The sequence below is a fragment of the Phoca vitulina genome, unplaced genomic scaffold (assembly GCF_004348235.1).
Source record: "Phoca vitulina isolate PV1807 unplaced genomic scaffold, GSC_HSeal_1.0 scaffold45, whole genome shotgun sequence".
Taxonomy (NCBI): Eukaryota; Metazoa; Chordata; class Mammalia; order Carnivora; family Phocidae; genus Phoca; species Phoca vitulina.
In genome coordinates this window covers 3,361,897-3,378,404 of record NW_022589748.1, presented here as the reverse complement: position 1 = coordinate 3,378,404, position 16,508 = coordinate 3,361,897, and the positions used below count along the sequence as shown (strand labels likewise).

Below are 16,508 nucleotides of genomic sequence, written 5' to 3'. Positions count from 1 at the left end.
TCAAAAATCTTTTTTTTTTTTAAGTAGGCTCCACACCCAGAGTGGAGCCCAACATGGGTTTGAACTCATGACCCTGAGACCAAGACCTGAGCTGAGATCCAAAGAGTCGGATGCCCAACCAACTGAACCACCCAGGCGCCCCGGTCAAAAATCATTTTGTCAACTCTTTGAGGAAGACGCGGTCGCAGCCACAGCGGAGGTTTGGACGCCCCACTCCTGCTCCTGACTCACCGCTGTTCGCTCTCACCGAGGAACAAGTCGGTCAGGAAGCCGCGCCGCAGCCATGGCTTTTAAAGACACCGGAAAGACACCTGTGGAACTGGAGGTGGCGATTCACCGAATCAGAATTACTCTCACCAGCCGCAACGTAAAATCTTTGGAAAAGGTATGTGCTGACTTGATCAGAGGCGCAAAGGAAAAGAATCTCAAAGTGAAAGGACCAGTTCGGATGCCTACCAAGGCTCTGAGAATCACTACAAGAAAAACTCCTTGTGGTGAAGGTTCTAAGACCTGGGATCGTTTTCAGATGAGGATCCACAAGCGACTCATTGATTTGCACAGTCCTTCTGAGATTGTTAAGCAGATTACTTCCATCAGTATTGAGCCAGGAGTTGAGGTTGAAGTCACCATTGCAGATGCTTAAATCAACCTTTTTAATAAATTGATTATCAGTTGTTAAAAAAAAAAAAAAAAAAAAAAATCATTTTGTCAGGCTCCGTGCTAGGTATGGAGTCTGGTTGAGGATTCTTTCCCTCTGCCTCTCCCTCTGCCCCTCCCATTTGTGCCCTCTCTCTCTCTAAAATAAATAAATAGGGGCGCCTGGGTGGCTCAGTCGTTTAGCGTCTGCCTTCGGCTCAGGTCATGATCCCAGGGTCCTGGGATCGAGCCCCGCATCGGGCTCCCTGCTCAGCGGGAAGCCTGCTTCTCCCTCTCCCACTCCCCCTGCTTGTGTTCCCTCTCTCGCTATGCCTCTCTCTGTCAAATAAATAAATATAATCTTAAAAAATAAATAAATAAATAAATAAATAAATAAATCTTTAAAAAAATAATTTGACTGTAAATATGTGAGTTTATTTCTGGACTCTCTATTCTCTTGGTCTATGAGTCTAGCCTTATACCAGCACCTCAGTGTCTTGATCACTGTTGCTTTGCAGTGAGTTTTCAAGAAATGTGAGTCGTCCAATTCTGTTCCTTTTTTTTTCAAGATTGTTTTGGCTATTTGAGGTCTCTTGAATTTCCATATGAATTTTATTTTATTTTATTTTATGTTTTTAAAGATTTTATTTGTTTATCTGACAGAGAGAGACACAGCGAGAGAGGGAACACAAGCAGGGGGAGTGGGAGAGGGAGAAGCAGGCTTCCCGCCGAGCAGGGAGCCCGATGTGGGGCTCGATCCCAGGACCCTGGGATCATGACCTGAGCCGAAGGCAGACGCTTAATGACTGAGCCACCCAGGCGCCCCTCCATATGAATTTTAGGATCAATTTGTCATTCTCTTGAGAGAAGTCAGCTAGGATATCAGTAGGCATGGCATTGAGGCTGCAGATTGATTTGGGAATATTGCCAGCTTAAGTCTTCAGATCTGTGAACATTTATTTAGGTTGCCATTTATTTCTTTCACCAACGTTCTGCAGTTTTCAGAGTACAGTTGATGCTCAAACAACACGGGGGCTAGAGGTCCCGGCCCCCCTGCGTGTTTGAGAGCCTGTGTATAACTTTTGGCTTCCTCAAAACTTAACTACTAGTAGCTTACTGTTGACTAGAAGCCTTACTGATAACATAAATAGTCGATTAACATATTTTAATATACATATTATAGACTGTATTCTTAGGGTAAGCCAGAGAAAAGAAAATGTTATTGGGAAAATCATAAGGAAAATATATTTACATTATTGCACTGTATCAAAAAAAAAATCCACGTGTAAGTGAACCCACACGGTTCAATCTGTGTTGTTCAAGGGTCAATTATATGAGTTTTGTACTTCTTTTGTTAAATTTATTCCCAAGTAGTTTTTGATGCCATTGTAAAGTGGAAGTTCTTTTTCAGTTTGCTCATTGTTAATGTATAGAAATACCATTGACTTTCATGTGTCGATCTTGTAAACTGCAACCTTGCTGAATCCCACTTGGTAGTTTTAATAGCTTTGAAGTGGATTCCTTAGGGTTTTCCCTGTATAAGATCATGTCATCTGCAAATAGAGGTCATTTTACTTCTCCCTTTCCAATCTAGATTCATTTTTATTTCATTTTCTAGCCTCATTGCTCTGGAAAAAGATTATAATTTTGAACAGAAGTGGTGAGAGTAGGCATCCTTCTTTTGTTCCTGATCTTAGGAGGAAAACATCCAATCTCTCACCATTGAGTATGACATAGGCTGTGGGTTTTTCATAAATGCCCTGTATCAGAAAGACCGTTCTCTTTTGTTGATGGTTTTGTTATTGTTGTTATTGTTTGTTTGTTTGTTTTTAAGTAGACTCTATGTCTAATGTGGGGCTAAACTCAAGACCCCGAGATCAGGAGTCTCATGCTTTTACCAACTGAGCCAGCCATGCTTTTACCTCGTGTTGCTAGCTTTTGAGTGACTTATCATGAAGGGATATTGAATTTTGTCAAATGCTTTTTCTGTGTGTTTTTTTTTTTTTTTTTTTTGAGGTTTTGTCCTTATTCTATTGATGTAGTATATTACATTAATAGATTTTTGGATGTTAAAGCAACCTTGTATTCTGGGTATAAATCCCACTTGGTCATGGTGTAGAATCCTTTTTATTTATTGCTGGGTTTGATTTGCTAGTACTTTGTTGAGGATTTTTTTTTTTTTTTTTTTTAAAGATTTTGTTTATTTATTTGACAGAGAGAGATACACAGCGAGAGAGAGAACACAAGCAGGGGGAGTGGGAGAGGGAGAAGCAGGCTTCCCACAGAGCAGGGAGCCCGATGCGGGGCTCGATCCCAGGACTCCGGGATCACGACCTGAGCCGAAGGCAGACGCTTAACGACTGAGCCACCCAGGCGCCACCTGTTGAGGATTTTTGTATCTGTAATCATAAAGGATATTGATCTATGGTTTTCTTATATCTTTGGTTTCATATGCTTTATTTTATTTTCAAGATTTTTTTTTAAAGATTTTATTTATTTATCTGACACAGAGAGAGAGAGCACAAGCAGGGGGAGCAGCAGAGGGAGAGGGAGAAGTAGGCTCTCCACTAAGCACAGAGCTCCACGCGAGACTTAATCCCAGGACCCTGGGATCATGACCTGAGCTGAAGGCAGACGCTTAACCGACTGAGTCACCCAGGCACCCGTCAAGATTTTGTTTTTAAGTAATCTGTACACCCATAGTGAGGCTGAAACTTACAACCCTGAGATCAAAAGTTGCATGCTCCAGCCACTGAGCCAGCCAGGCACCCCAATATGCTTTATTTTTTAAAAGGACTCTTTTTTTAAATTTTTTTAAGATTTTATTTATTTATTTGACAGAGAAACAGCGAGAGAGGGAACACAAGCAGGGGGAGTGGGAGAGGGAGAAGCAGGCTTCCCGCGGAGCAGGGAGCCTGATGCAGGGCTCGATCCCAGGACCCTGGGATCATGACCTGAGCCGAAGGCAGACGCTTAATGGTGGAGCCACCCAGGCGCCCCAATTTTTATCCTTTTTAATCTGCTAAACATTAATGTTTTTTATAAATATAAGTTTTAACTTAATATTTTGTTAAAATATTTGTATTTGCAATACAATAAATGTTTAATTTCACTGACCTTAGCTCATGCATCCTAAACACTTTTTAGAAATAAATTTTGTGGGGGCACCTCAGTGGCTCAGTTGATGAAGCGTCCAACTCTTGGTTTCAGCTTAGGTCATGATCTCCGGGTCATGAGATTGAGCCCTATGTCGGGCTCTGCGCACAGGGTAGAGTCTGCTTAAATACTTTCCCTCTCCTTCTGCCTCTCCCCTGTGTGCACATTCTCTCTCTCTCAAATAAATAAATAAAATCTTAAAAAAAAAAAAGAAAGAAATTTTGTGAAATAAATGCGAAATGCCTTTGCTGGAGGGGTGGGGGGATGTGGTAAGTGGGTGATGGACATTAAGGAAGGTACGTGATGTAGTGAGCACTGGGTATTATTATATAGGACTGATGAATCACTGAATTCTACCTCTGAAACTAATAATACACTGTATGTTAATTAATTGAATTTAAATTAAAAAATAAAAAAATTGGGGCACCTGGGTGGCTCAGTCATTAAGCGTCTGCCTTTGGCTCAGGTCATGATCTCAGGGTCCTGGGATCGAGCCCCGCATGGGGCTCCTTGCTCCGCAGGAAGCCTGCTTCTCCCTCTCCCACTCCCCCTGCTTGTGTTCCCTCTCTCGCTGTGTCTCTCTCTGTCAGATAAATAAATAAAATCTTTAAAAAAATAATAATAATAAAAAAATAAATGCAAAACCCTAGCATTGTCTGTATCATCACGTTCTACCTCATGAGGTTTGGTTATCAGGATTAAATGAGCTCCGTCATAGAATGCTCTTAGCATAATGCTAGATGTGCCAATATGTATTTCACATAGTACTTATTACTGTGATTATTACAATATGAAAACTTCCTTGTTTCTCCCAGGTGTGCCCCTTTGATCGCGTCGTCAGGCAGTATTGTGGCAGCTGGTCATTTACGTTACCTCCCTTCCCCACTGGACAGTTGTCTCCTTTAGCACAAGACTGATTTTAGCCTTTTGGCCTCTGGACACCTGAGGTCTGGCTCCCTAGGCCTCTGGGTCACAAGAGGGGGATGGAGCAGGGAGAAGAAGTAAGGGATGCCCAGGGCCGTAGCTGGGGGCCCCTTGGCTCTGAGGACCCTAGCCAAGGAAACTGTGGTCGTGTAGTCTGGCCCCGTGACGCCTGAGGTCACAAGGCTGGAGTCATTTACTCACTGGGCAGAATCGAGGTTGCTCCCAGGCTCACGGATCGGCCGGTCCTCCCCAGAGCTGCTTCTCAAACCTAGACCTGACTTCTTGTGGCTTGGGCCAAAGTCACAACCTGGGGATCCATGGACCAAATTTACCCTCCTACAGAAGACTCTCCACCCCCGACATAAGTCTTTCAAAGAATTGGAACATAATTCGCTCAAATGTCTTGATTTCTTGTTTGTCTTCAAACACTGGGAAGATCTGATGACTGTGGGCTTTTATTTGTTTGTGGCACCAGGCACTGGAGCGGAGTATCAACCCCCTCAGGCCATGCTGGGCTCCATGGCCCCCACCTCTCCCTGCTGACTTACATACAGCCTTTTCCTCTCTAAGGAACCAGGATGGCCACTGAGTTTGTATTCTACCATTTTATACAGTGGTATCAGACTGTACCATTCCTTTTTGGTTCCTTTTGTACATTTCCATCCCAAAGTATATTTCTCGGATTGACTCATGTTGATGTTTGTGGAACAAGTTCATTCTTTTGAACAGCTATATGGTATTCCATTGTATGAATAAACCACAAGTATTTATCCATCCCCTCACTAGAACCAGTGGGTGGTTGGGTATTAAACTACCCATTTCAGAAATGGTTACAGATTTGAGTTTTCGATTCCTTTTTTTCTTAAAGATTTATTTATTTATTTTAGAGAGAGAGAAAGAGCAAACAGGGGCAGAGGGAGAGGATCTCCAGCAGGCTCCCCGCTGAGCTTGGAGCCCGACATGGGGCTCGATGGTTCCTGAGACCATGACTTGAGCTGAAACCAAAGTCTGACGCTCAACCAACTGAGCCATCCAGGTGCCCGTGGTTTTTCAGTTTCTTAAATACGTCTTGGTAAGTTACTTTTTTTTTTAAACATTCACTTATCAGAGTTTTCTTTTTCTTTTTTTTTTTAAAGACTTTATTTATTTGAGAGGGAGAGATAGAGCACGAGCAGGATGGAGCGGCAGAGAAGAGGGAGAAGCAGGCTCCCCACTGAGCAGTGAGCCTGAGGAGGGACTTGATCCCGAGACCCTGGGATCATGACCTGAGCTGAAGGCAGATTGCTTAACTGACTGAGGCACCCAGGCGCCCTGGTAAGTTATATTTTTAAGACATATTACCTATTCCATCTGAAACTAATGATGTACTATAAGTTGGCTAATGGAATTTAAATTAAAAAAAAAGACATATTACCTATTCCATGTAAGATTTAAAATTTACTATCCTGAAGTGGTTCATAGGGCAACCTCTCCTGTATCTATAATATGGTCCTTTTTCCTTCCAATAGTTTTTATTTCTATTCTCTCTCTCTCTTTACATCTTTTGCCAAAGGATTTATTAGGCTTTTAAAAGACCCAATTTTGGGTTGGAGGCCCCTCTTTCATTTGTTCTCAATTTTATTGTTTCTTTTATTCTTTCTTTGGGATTTTTCTGTTTTGTTTTATCCCCCTCTACCTTTCTGAGTTGACTGCCCAGCTCACTGACTTTTGGTCTTTATTTCTAACATGTGTATTTAAGGTTATGAATTTTGCCTTACGTATTCCTGTAGCCATATCCTCCCAGTTTTGTTATATGGCGTTTTCATTTCTTCTTTGACTAGTAAATGCTGAGAAGTGTATTTTCAAGTTTTTTTTTTTTTTTTAATTTATTTATTCAAGAGAGTGAGAGCGAGAGAGATCAGAGGGAGAGGGAGAAGCAGACTCCCCGCTGAGCAGGGAGCCCGATGTGGGACTCGATCCCAGGATCCTGGGATCATGACCTGAACCGAAGGCAGCTGCCTAACCAACTGAGCCACCCAGGTGCCCCTATTTTCAAGTTTTGAATGCATGGGGATTTGCTTATGTTTTGTCTCACTGAGTTCTCTCTATATTGTAATGTAGCCAGAGAATATGATATGCATGATAGTAATTTTTTGGTATTTATTTATTTATTTATTAAAGATTTTTATTTGTTTATTGAGAGAGAGAGTGATAGAGAGAGAGCATGAGAGGGGGAGAGTCAGAGGGAGAAGCAGACTCCCCACCGAGCAGGGAGCCCGATGCGGGACTCGATCCCGGGACTCCAGGATCATGACCTGAGCTGAAGGCAGTCGCTTAAACAACTGAGCCACCCAGGCGCCCAATTTTTTGGTATTTATTAAGAGTTGTTTCTAACTTAGCATGTGGTCAGTTTTTGAAACTGGTCCATGTGTATTCTGTAATTATCACATATGGAGCTTTATGAGGGTAGTTTATTTCTATTTTGTTTTTTAGATTTTTTATTTTTTAAATACTTTATTTATTTATTTATTAGAGGGTGGGGGGAGATTGAGAGCCTGAGCAAGGGGAGGGGCAGAGCGAGAGTGAAAGGGAAAAGCAGACACCCTGCAGAGTACAGAGCCCACCGTCAGGCTCCATCCCAGGACACCGAGATCATGACCTGAGCTGAGATCATGACCTGAGCCAAAATCAGATGCTTAACTGACTGAGCCACCCAGGTACCCCAGGATTTTTTGTTTAAGTAATCTTTACACTCAACATTGGGGTCAAACTCACGACCCTAAGATCAAGGATCCCACGCTCTTCCGACTGAGCCAGTCAGGCACCCCTATGAAGGTCGTTTAAATCTTTTTTGTCCATACCAATTTTTGTCTGCTTGATCTAGCTCTCAACTGGTGGGGGAGGTATTTTAATGTCTTTCACTGTGATTGTGGATTTGTCAAATTTATTTTCATAAGTCTAAATTTTTGCATTCTGTATTTGGAGACTGTTGTTATGGGCATACACGTTTAAATTCTTTTATCTTCTTGGTCAACTGATCCTTTTAACATCATGTAGTGACCCTCTTTATTCCTACTAGGGTTTTGTTTTGTTCTGTTTTTGACTTAAAGTCTGCTTGACTATGTCCATACTAATGTGTGGGACACACCTGCTCACCAGCTTTCTTTTGCTTTGCATGTTTTTCCCTCATTTCCTTACATTTAGCCTTTCTGAATCTTTGTATTTTTAGGTGAGCCTCTTGCGAATAGCAGATGGTTAAATATTATTAATAGCATATAATCATATAACCCTTTAATTGGCAGGTTAGTCCATTTGCATTTATTGTGATTACTGATGTATTTGAATTATTTATGTCATTGTATTAAATTGGTCAATACCTTTTATTCCTTCCCCCAACCTTTCTTATAATAATTCTATTTAAAGTATTTTAGAAATTGTCATTCAGTATCCAGCATGCATTTTTGATTCAACAAAGCCTAAAATTAATCCCAAACAAGATAAGGACCCTAGAACTCTTTTTATTTTTTAAGTTAGCTCAAACTCATGACCCCGAGATCAAGAGTTGCACGCTCCATGGGGCACCTGGGTGGCTCAGTTGGTTAAGCGACTGCCTTCGGCTCGGTTCATGATCCTGGAGTCCCGGGATCGAGTCCCACATCGGGCTCCCTGCTCAGCGGGGAGTGTGCTTCTCCCTCTGATCCTCCCCCTCTCATGCTCTCTGTCTCCCATTCTCTCTCTCTCAGATAAATAAATAAAATCTTTAAAAAAAAAAAAAAAAGAGTTGCACGCTCCTCTGACTGAGCCAGCCAGGAGGCACCCCTCTGCTGTCAGTCTTACTGATGTAGTTTTGGAATATTGGTGAGGTCCCGAGCCAATGGCCAAGAAAGAATTCTTGAGACATCTTTGGTGCAAAAAGGTGATTTTTATTAAAGACCTGCGGGCAGAAAAAGCTGCCACCCTGGGGTTGTGAGTAATGGCTGGTTATATACTTGGGAGTTGGGGGAGGTAAGGAAAAAGGGAGGTGCCCAAAAGGACTTTCATTTGCTAAAGAAGACCCTGAGGACACTGGAGGCCTTGCTATTGTCAAGCTAAGGTGGTTTTTCCCTCTAACAAAGCATTAACGTTAAGACAGCCTGGAGGGTCTCCTGGGTGGCTCAGGTCATGATGTCTAAGTCCTGGGATCGAGCTCCACCTTAACCGGGGGTCTGCTTCTCCCTCTCCCTCTCCCTTTGCCTCTTCCCCTGCTTGTGCTCTCTCTCTCAAATGAATTAAAAAAAGACAGTCGGGAGTTTCCTGGAGGAAAGTCACACATATCCCACCCAGGAGTTGGGGGTGGAGGGGCTGGGGGGCTGGAGGGTGGTTGTGGGGTGTCAGCTGTGATTTGTCCTCAGCTTGCCTTCTGCTCCCTCATCATTATGGTTAGATAATCAGCATTTTTCCCCTCTGGTAGCTTTAAAGTTTTGTTTTTTTTTTCCCGTTTTTGCTTTTGTTTTGCACATTCACTGTGATGGTTTCTTTTTTTTTTTTTTAAAGATTTTATTTATTTATTTATTTATTTTTTAAAGATTTTATTTATTTATTTGACAGAGACAGAGTGAGAGAAGGAACACAAGCAGGGGGAGTGGGAGAGGGAGAAGCAGGCTTCCCGCCCAGCAGGGAGCCCGATGCGGGGCTCGATCCCAGGAGCCTGGGACCATGACCTGAGCCGAAGGCAGACACTTAACGACTGAGCCACCCAGGCACCCCTAAAAGATTTTATTTATTTATTTGACAGAGAGAGACAGAGTGAGAGAGGGAACACAAGCAGGGGGAGGGGAGAGGGAGAAGCAGGCTTCCTGCGGAGCAGGGAGCCCGATGCGGGGCTCGATGTGGGGCTCGATGCGGGGCTCAATGCAGGGCTCGATGCGGGGCTCGATCCCAGGACACTGGGATCATGACCTGAGCCGAAGGCAGACGCTTAACGACTGAGCCACCCAGGCGCCCCACTGTGATGGTTTCTAAATGAAGACTTAACCATTTCTAAGCATGGGTCGGGTTTGTGCTTCTTGAATCTTTAAACTTGTGTCTTTTGACAGTTCTGAAAATATAGTCATCGTTATGTCTTTAAATATTGCCCTTCCCCTGTTCTTTCTTTCTCCTTAGAGGATCCTCCTAGACCTGTGTTCACTTCTGTTATTCTCTCTTCGATGCCTTCTAACTTCCCCTCATTTTAGCTCTCTGTGCATTCTGGGCATAGAGAATCTGTTCCACAGACATGTGTCCCAGCTGGCTAGTTTTGATTTTAGCTATTTTAACTTGCTATGTAACTCATTTCCTTTTTAAAAGTTTGTTTCGAGGCATCTGGGTGGCTCAGTCAGTTAAGCATCCGACTCTTGATTTCGACTCTTGATTTTGATCTCAGCATCATGAGATCGAGCCCTGTGTCAGGCTCTGCGCTGAGCGTGGAGCCTGCTTAAGATTCTCTCTCTCCTCTCCCTCGCCCCCTCCTCCCCCCTCGCTCTCTTGCACTCTCTCTCTCTCAAAAAAAAAAAGTTTGTTTCATGGAGTGCATGTTTCATTTTTAAAAGTTCTACTTGGTTCTTCTACACATCTGCCCCCCTATAATGTCTTATTCTTTGGAGTTCTGATTCCTAACATTTTTCCTTTAATCATTTGTTAAATCATTAAAAAAATTTTTTTTTAATTTATCTATTTTAGAGAGAGAGGCGGGAGAGACACCAAGTGGGGCAAGGGGCAGAGGGAGAGAGAATCTGAAGGGACTCCCTGCTGAGCGGGGAGCCCGATGTGGGTCTCGATCCCACCACCCTGAGATCATGACCTGAGCCGAAATCAAGAGTCAGGTGTTTAACAGACTGAGCCACCCAGGCACCCCTTAAATCATTTTAATTGAATTATAATGTACATCTGGAGAAGTATGCAAATTATAGGTGTACCCCTCACTAAATTTCCAAAAGTGAACAAACCCTTGGAATCAATGCCAGGGTTAGGACTGAGAACATTCCAGAACCCACAGAAGCCACCCCAGTGCCCACTCCCAGTTTCTTCTTCCCTCTAAAGGCCAACACTTCTTATAGTCCTTTTTAGGACTCATTTGATGTTGTCCTTCAGATCGTTGTGTGTTCAGGAGAGCTTAGGCTTCTCATCTTCTGTTTGTTGTGTTCTCTGAGTTTCAATCCTAGGGCGTTGTCCCCCCAGGGATTTTGACATTTCTTAGTGTGAGCTCAGCCTTAAGGTGGCTGGTTCTTAATGATCCTTTCCTCCAGTAGAATCTGCCGTGGCCTGGATAGAATGGAGCATGGCTTCGGAGCTTTTCCCCTTTGCTTATTATGCCCCAGGAGAACCACCAGACTGGGCTCAGTATTTATGTCAGTGTTTGGCCTGGGAGTTTCTGGACCGTCCTAGTCCGGTAAATTGACATCTCCAATCACGTGGTGCTGGGTTGGGAGTTTTGGATTCTCAGGCTGAAACAGACAAAGTGTGCTTGTTACCTCCCTATAGATTTTCTCAAGGTCCCCCATTCACTTCTCAGAGATCTCAGGACCCCTCTGGCCGTGGGTGTGCCCCAAGGCTGTCTCCTGTCCCCACCTGGGCTCTAAGCCCAACCCCTGCTGCTCACCCCTTCCTCAGCGCAGGGCAGAAGCAGGGTGAGCTCGTTAGCTGTCATCTGCGGGGGACAGGGGCCTCTTGTTTCTGGCATCTGGGGATTTCTCTTTCTTTTGTGTGAATGCAGCTGTGCATTTGAAATAATTTGTTTCACTGACCATTTGAAGGAGTTTGTGATGAGAAAAATTTCAGGTCACTTTGGTGTGCAAAATCAGAAACACCTCAGGGGGTATTCACTGAGCTGTCCAGCACTTGAAAGGTAGTAATGTGGCTGTGGAGCTGATTTTTAATTTTCATTAATGGACACTGAAATATAAATAGTGACAGGTAGCTGGTGGCTCCCATATTGGGCAGCGCAGCCTTAGAAAGGAAGGAGTTGCTCCCCAAGGCCCCATGGGCTGGGCAGGCTCGGGTCAGACTAATCCCAGGGTGTGGACAGCCTGCATTCCGGCCTTGGTCCACGTCTCTGACCATCTTGGCTTAGATTCCATTCTGTGGATTTGGACCTGCCAGTGCCTGATGAATGGGCCAGTCGGCCTGGAGGACAGGAGGCCTAGGTGGTGCCCCAGGGATCTGTATTAGGCCCCACCTGTTTATCTGTTGAGGGTGTGGCACAGAATTGAGAAGGTTTAGGAACACCTTGAGTGACAGTCAGGACCCTGATGGCCTCTTTTGCTCCTTAAAGCCTTGGCTTTCTTTCTTCATCCTCCGTCCTCCCCCCCGCTCCCCCCACCCCATTCTGTTTACAGCCCTTTCTGACCCTCAGGCTTTCCCTGCAGGGCTCCTCCTCTGGCAGGGCTGCCCACCGGAGGGGCTCTAGCTCCCTGGGGAGCCTCGGTGACAGCCTTACGCAGCGCAGGATCCCCCAGACACATCCCGCTTTTTCCTGCCTGGGTGTCTGTACCCATGCCCTTCCTCCTTCTGAGCTGTCCCTCTGTCACCCCCCCCCTTCCTGATGGGCTCATTTTTTCTTTCTTTCTTTCTTTCTTTTTCTTTCTTTCTTTCTTTCTTTCTTTCTTTCTTTCTTTCTTTCTTTCTTTCTTTCTTTCTTTCTTTTCTTTCTTTTCTTTTCTTTTCTTTCTTTTTCTTTTCCTTTTCTCTTTCTTTCTTTCTTTCTTCTCTTTTTTCTTTTCTTTTCTTTTCTTTCTTAAGGTGTTATTTATTGGGCGCCTGGGTGACTCAGTTGGTTAAGCGACTGCCTTCGGCTCAGGTCATGATCCTGGGGTCCTGGGATGGAGTCCCACATCAGGCTCCCTGCTCGACGGGGAGTCTGCTTCTCCCTCTGACCCTCCCCCCCTCATGCTCTCTCTCTCTCTCTCAAATAAATAAATAAAATCTTAAAAAAAAAAAGATGTTATTTATTTATTTGAGAGAGAGCAAGCAAGACAGAGCAGGAGTAGGGGGAGAAGCAGAGGGAGAGAAGCAGACGCCCCGCGGAGCAGGGAGCCAACGCAGGGCTTGATCCCAGGACCCTGGGATCATGACCTGAGCCGAAGGCAGCTGCTTAACTGACTGAACCACCGAGGCGCCCCTCATTCCCTTTCAAAACCAATCTCAAATGTCACCTCCCCCAGAAAGCCCAATTTCTATACTCCCCAAACACTCCTGACGCATATACTTTTCTGACAGGTAAGTGTATGTATAGATGTGTACATGTTCACGTATATATAAAGCGTTTATAAAAGCATACTTGATGTGCACAATGGACAAGATTCAGACCTTATCCATGAGTAGACAGCGAGGTTTGTCTCCCCCACACCCTGGATTCCAGCCCACCCAGTTCCCCTTTCCCAGGGCAACTGCTGTCCCTCAACACCAGGAACACCCTTCCTCAAGAGGAGCCTCGGGATTTCTTTTGACCTGCCAACAGTCAGCAAGTGCGTGGAGGGCAGGGCTGATCTTGTCCATTTTCTGCAGGCTCTCTGGGCACCGCAAGGCGCTGATGCTTGGGCAAACCACAGCCATCTGCAGACAAGGTTCCGGGGCAGTAAGACGGAGAAGAACGGAGCCTTAATGGGGGTCTGTGAGCCCCTGATCGAAGAGTGGACCAGAGCACTACTGTGAAACTACCCCCCTACTAGCTTCCCAAGGGCTCAGGGTGGGAGCTGGAGCTTGTCCTGGGCAGCACGGGCATCACAAACTGTAGCCGCGGCTCCTGCCACCGCCTTGCACGGAAGTGACGTGGCTCAGTGCAGATGTTTTGGGCTGGGATGTTCCCACTTTCTCTGGCCTACCCTTGGAAATGCAACTCCCTTGGTAAGGCATCAGGGAGACCCAGCAAGGCTCGAGGGGAGGGAGGTGGGAGAGGGGGAGGCCCGCAGAAACCATCAGCTTGGAAATCGGGTGCCAACTTCTCCTTTCCAAGAATATTCTGACTGTCTGATCAAGGAAGATTTCGATTCAAAGGCAGCACATTTTGGGGCGCCAGGCCAGGGAAGGACATGGATGCTCTCGCCGCGTCCCTACAACAGCCAGATATAGAACCGAATGGGGAAAGCTGTGCAGGGAACACCGTCCACTCCTCGGCAAGTAGGGGTTGGACGATTACTTGAAAGATGGACGGTTTCCATATCCAGGGGTATGGGGATGAATTTTGCTTTTGTTCCTCTTGGGACTGGCTCAGAGGTTTCCAAACGCACAGAAAAGCAAGTGTCGGGGTGGTACACACAGAATGGGGCAGACTCCTGCAAAAGCTGCCCCACTCGGAGCACTGCTGAACTTGTTTTTTATCCTAAATTTGTTTTTCTAGCAAAGAGCTGAGGCCAAAGGGAAGGGAGAGGTGGCAGGCTGTTGAGGGGTGGGGTCCTGAAAGGTACGGGATGATGGGTGAGGATCCATGCCAGGGGGAGACCCTCCGTATGCACTTCCGGTTTTCTTTTTGGCCCCTGGATTCTGCTCTGACAGCTCAAGCCTTGGGGAGAAAGGGAAGGTACACATTGTGGGGGGTGAAGAGGATCAGAGAGCCAGAAAAAATGGGGAGAGCTAGAAGATCATCTGAAGCAGTGGTGACAAGGGACGAGGTTGGGATGGAACCCCTCCCTGGAGCTCTGGGCGGTGTCTGTGTCGCCGCCAGTGAGGTTTATGTGAGGGGTGATTATTGCTAATTGGAAGCCCTCCCCGGGAGACCTCAGTGGCACTTGGCGGGGGAGACACTGAGCTTCCTGAGTCTTCTGGCCCAGGTGCTGGATGGCTACTTGTGTCGTAAAAGCCGGGGGAGCTTGGTGACCCCGGGGCCACAGGTGTCACTGTGCTTGGTTGGAAGTCACCATCTGGTCCTACCTGACCAGCCCCATCCCCAGCCTGTCCCCCACACTGAGTCCTCCTCCGGTGCCAGGCACTCCCAAGTCCTTGCTCACCTCTGTGCCTTTTCCTGTGCTGTTCCCGCTTCCCAGAATGCCCCTCCCTCTGTGTCCCCATTGCTCCCACATGCCCACCAGACAACCCCCTACCCCTTTTCTATGCTCCCTGCACATGCTGCTTCCTCTGGCGAGCCCCTCCCAGCACGGGCTGTTGGCATGTCTACCTCCCCAACTGTGCTGTGGGTCGTCCGGTCTGAGGGCCCCACGGGGTTCCTTTCTAGCCCATCCATCCCCCGAAGCGCAGGCAAATGGCTGGGCCGCTCATGCTTGCTGAAGAAATGAATTTTTGAAAAGCTAGTAGCATTACTTCTGGATAAGTGAGGCGCGTGGCTTTAAACTGAGCTGATGTGGAATTTGTACTCAGCTGGAAAAGTCGTTTTGAGAGGTGGGGAAGCAAATGCCACCCATCTTTAAGGTAATGTCAACAGACATCCACTGGCTCTGCTCTACCAGCATTGCGGTTTCTCGTGCACACACCCATCTGCCCCCCCACCGTCAGCGAGGACAGAGCATCCATGCCTGCACAGGCATGGTCCCCAGCTTCCGGGGGACGGCGATCGGTCCAGATGGCGTGCACACGACCCAGCAGGTCAATCAGTCGCCTTCCTCGCGATCGATGCCCGTTTGCAGGAGGCAAACCCTCCCTTGCCGTGGTTGCTCAGCTGGAACTGCTTGGTGAGCCACTGGATTTGATTTGTGCTTTGCTTCGTTTTTCTTAAGCCAGTTTGAGTTGGTTTGCATCACTAGAAACCACAAAAGGCCACGTCAGGGCAAGTGCATGCTTCTGACTGGTCAGAGAGGCGTATCAGGCCTGAGCAGTGCGGTTTTAGAGGTAGGGAAATAAAACGCCGCTCGTTCCCAGTGTGGGGAGAGGTCTGGAGACTGCGTCCTATATGTAAAATGAGGAAGACCTGGGGACTTTTAGCCAGGAGAAGGAAAGGCTCCTGTGGCTGCAGAGAGGCATGCCAAGAGGACCGGACTTGGGTAATAGCTGAAAGATACGAGAGGAGGGGCAACCAGACAGTGACCACAGCTGTCTGACAATGGAGGCACTGCCATGTGAGGTAGTGAGATCCCCGTCACTGGAGGTATTCCAACAGAGATGGAATAGGAATCAAGAATACAGAGAGGCAGGAGGCACCTGAGTGGCTCAGTCAGTTAAGTGTCTGCCTTCGGCTCAGGTCATGATCCCAGGGTCCTGGGATCGAGCCCCGCATCAGGCCCCCTGCTCAGCAGGGAGCCTGCTTCTCCCTCTGTCTGCTGCTCCCCCTGCTTGTGCTCTCTCTCTCTCTCTGACAAATAAATAAATAAAATCTTAGAAGAAAAAAAAAAGTCAGGGAGAAAAGGGTTGGTGGGGCCATGTTTCAGAGTTAACAGAGAATTAAAAACCCGAGCAGGCAAAGTAGCCCCAGAGCTTTGACTGGTTCCTTATGGGACCAACAAAACAAAACAGCTATAAAATACTTTTCTGAGACAACTGGGGAAACTTAACTAGGGATTAGATATCAGATAATACTGGGAGTTACTGTTCTCTTGAGTCTGATAATGGAATTGTAGGGTTTTTTTTTTTTTAAGATTTTATTTTATTTTTTTAAAGTAATCTCTACACCCAACATGGGGCTCGAACTCATGACCCCAAGATCAAGAGTCACATGCTCTACTGACTGAGCCAGCTAGGTGCCCTGGGGTTGTGGTTTTTTGTTTCTAAAGATTTTGTTTATTTATTTGACAGAGAGAGAGCACAAGCAGGGAGAGCAGGGGGCAGAAGGAGAGGGAGAAGCAGGCTTCCCACTGAGCAGGGAGCCTGATGTGGGGCTCAATCCCAGGACCCTGGGATCATGACCTGAGCCG

The 16,508-nt window shown here is 46.2% G+C and overlaps 1 protein-coding gene across 1 annotated transcript; it reads left to right on the top strand.

The window, feature by feature from the left end:
* Positions 1–173: 173 nt before the first annotated feature.
* LOC116648654 (40S ribosomal protein S20-like) lies at positions 174–700 on the top strand. Its single transcript, XM_032430771.1, has one exon. It carries the CDS (start codon positions 284–286, stop codon positions 641–643), a length of 360 nt encoding a protein of 119 aa, XP_032286662.1. The 5' UTR covers positions 174–283; the 3' UTR covers positions 644–700.
* Positions 701–16,508: the final 15,808 nt, after the last annotated feature.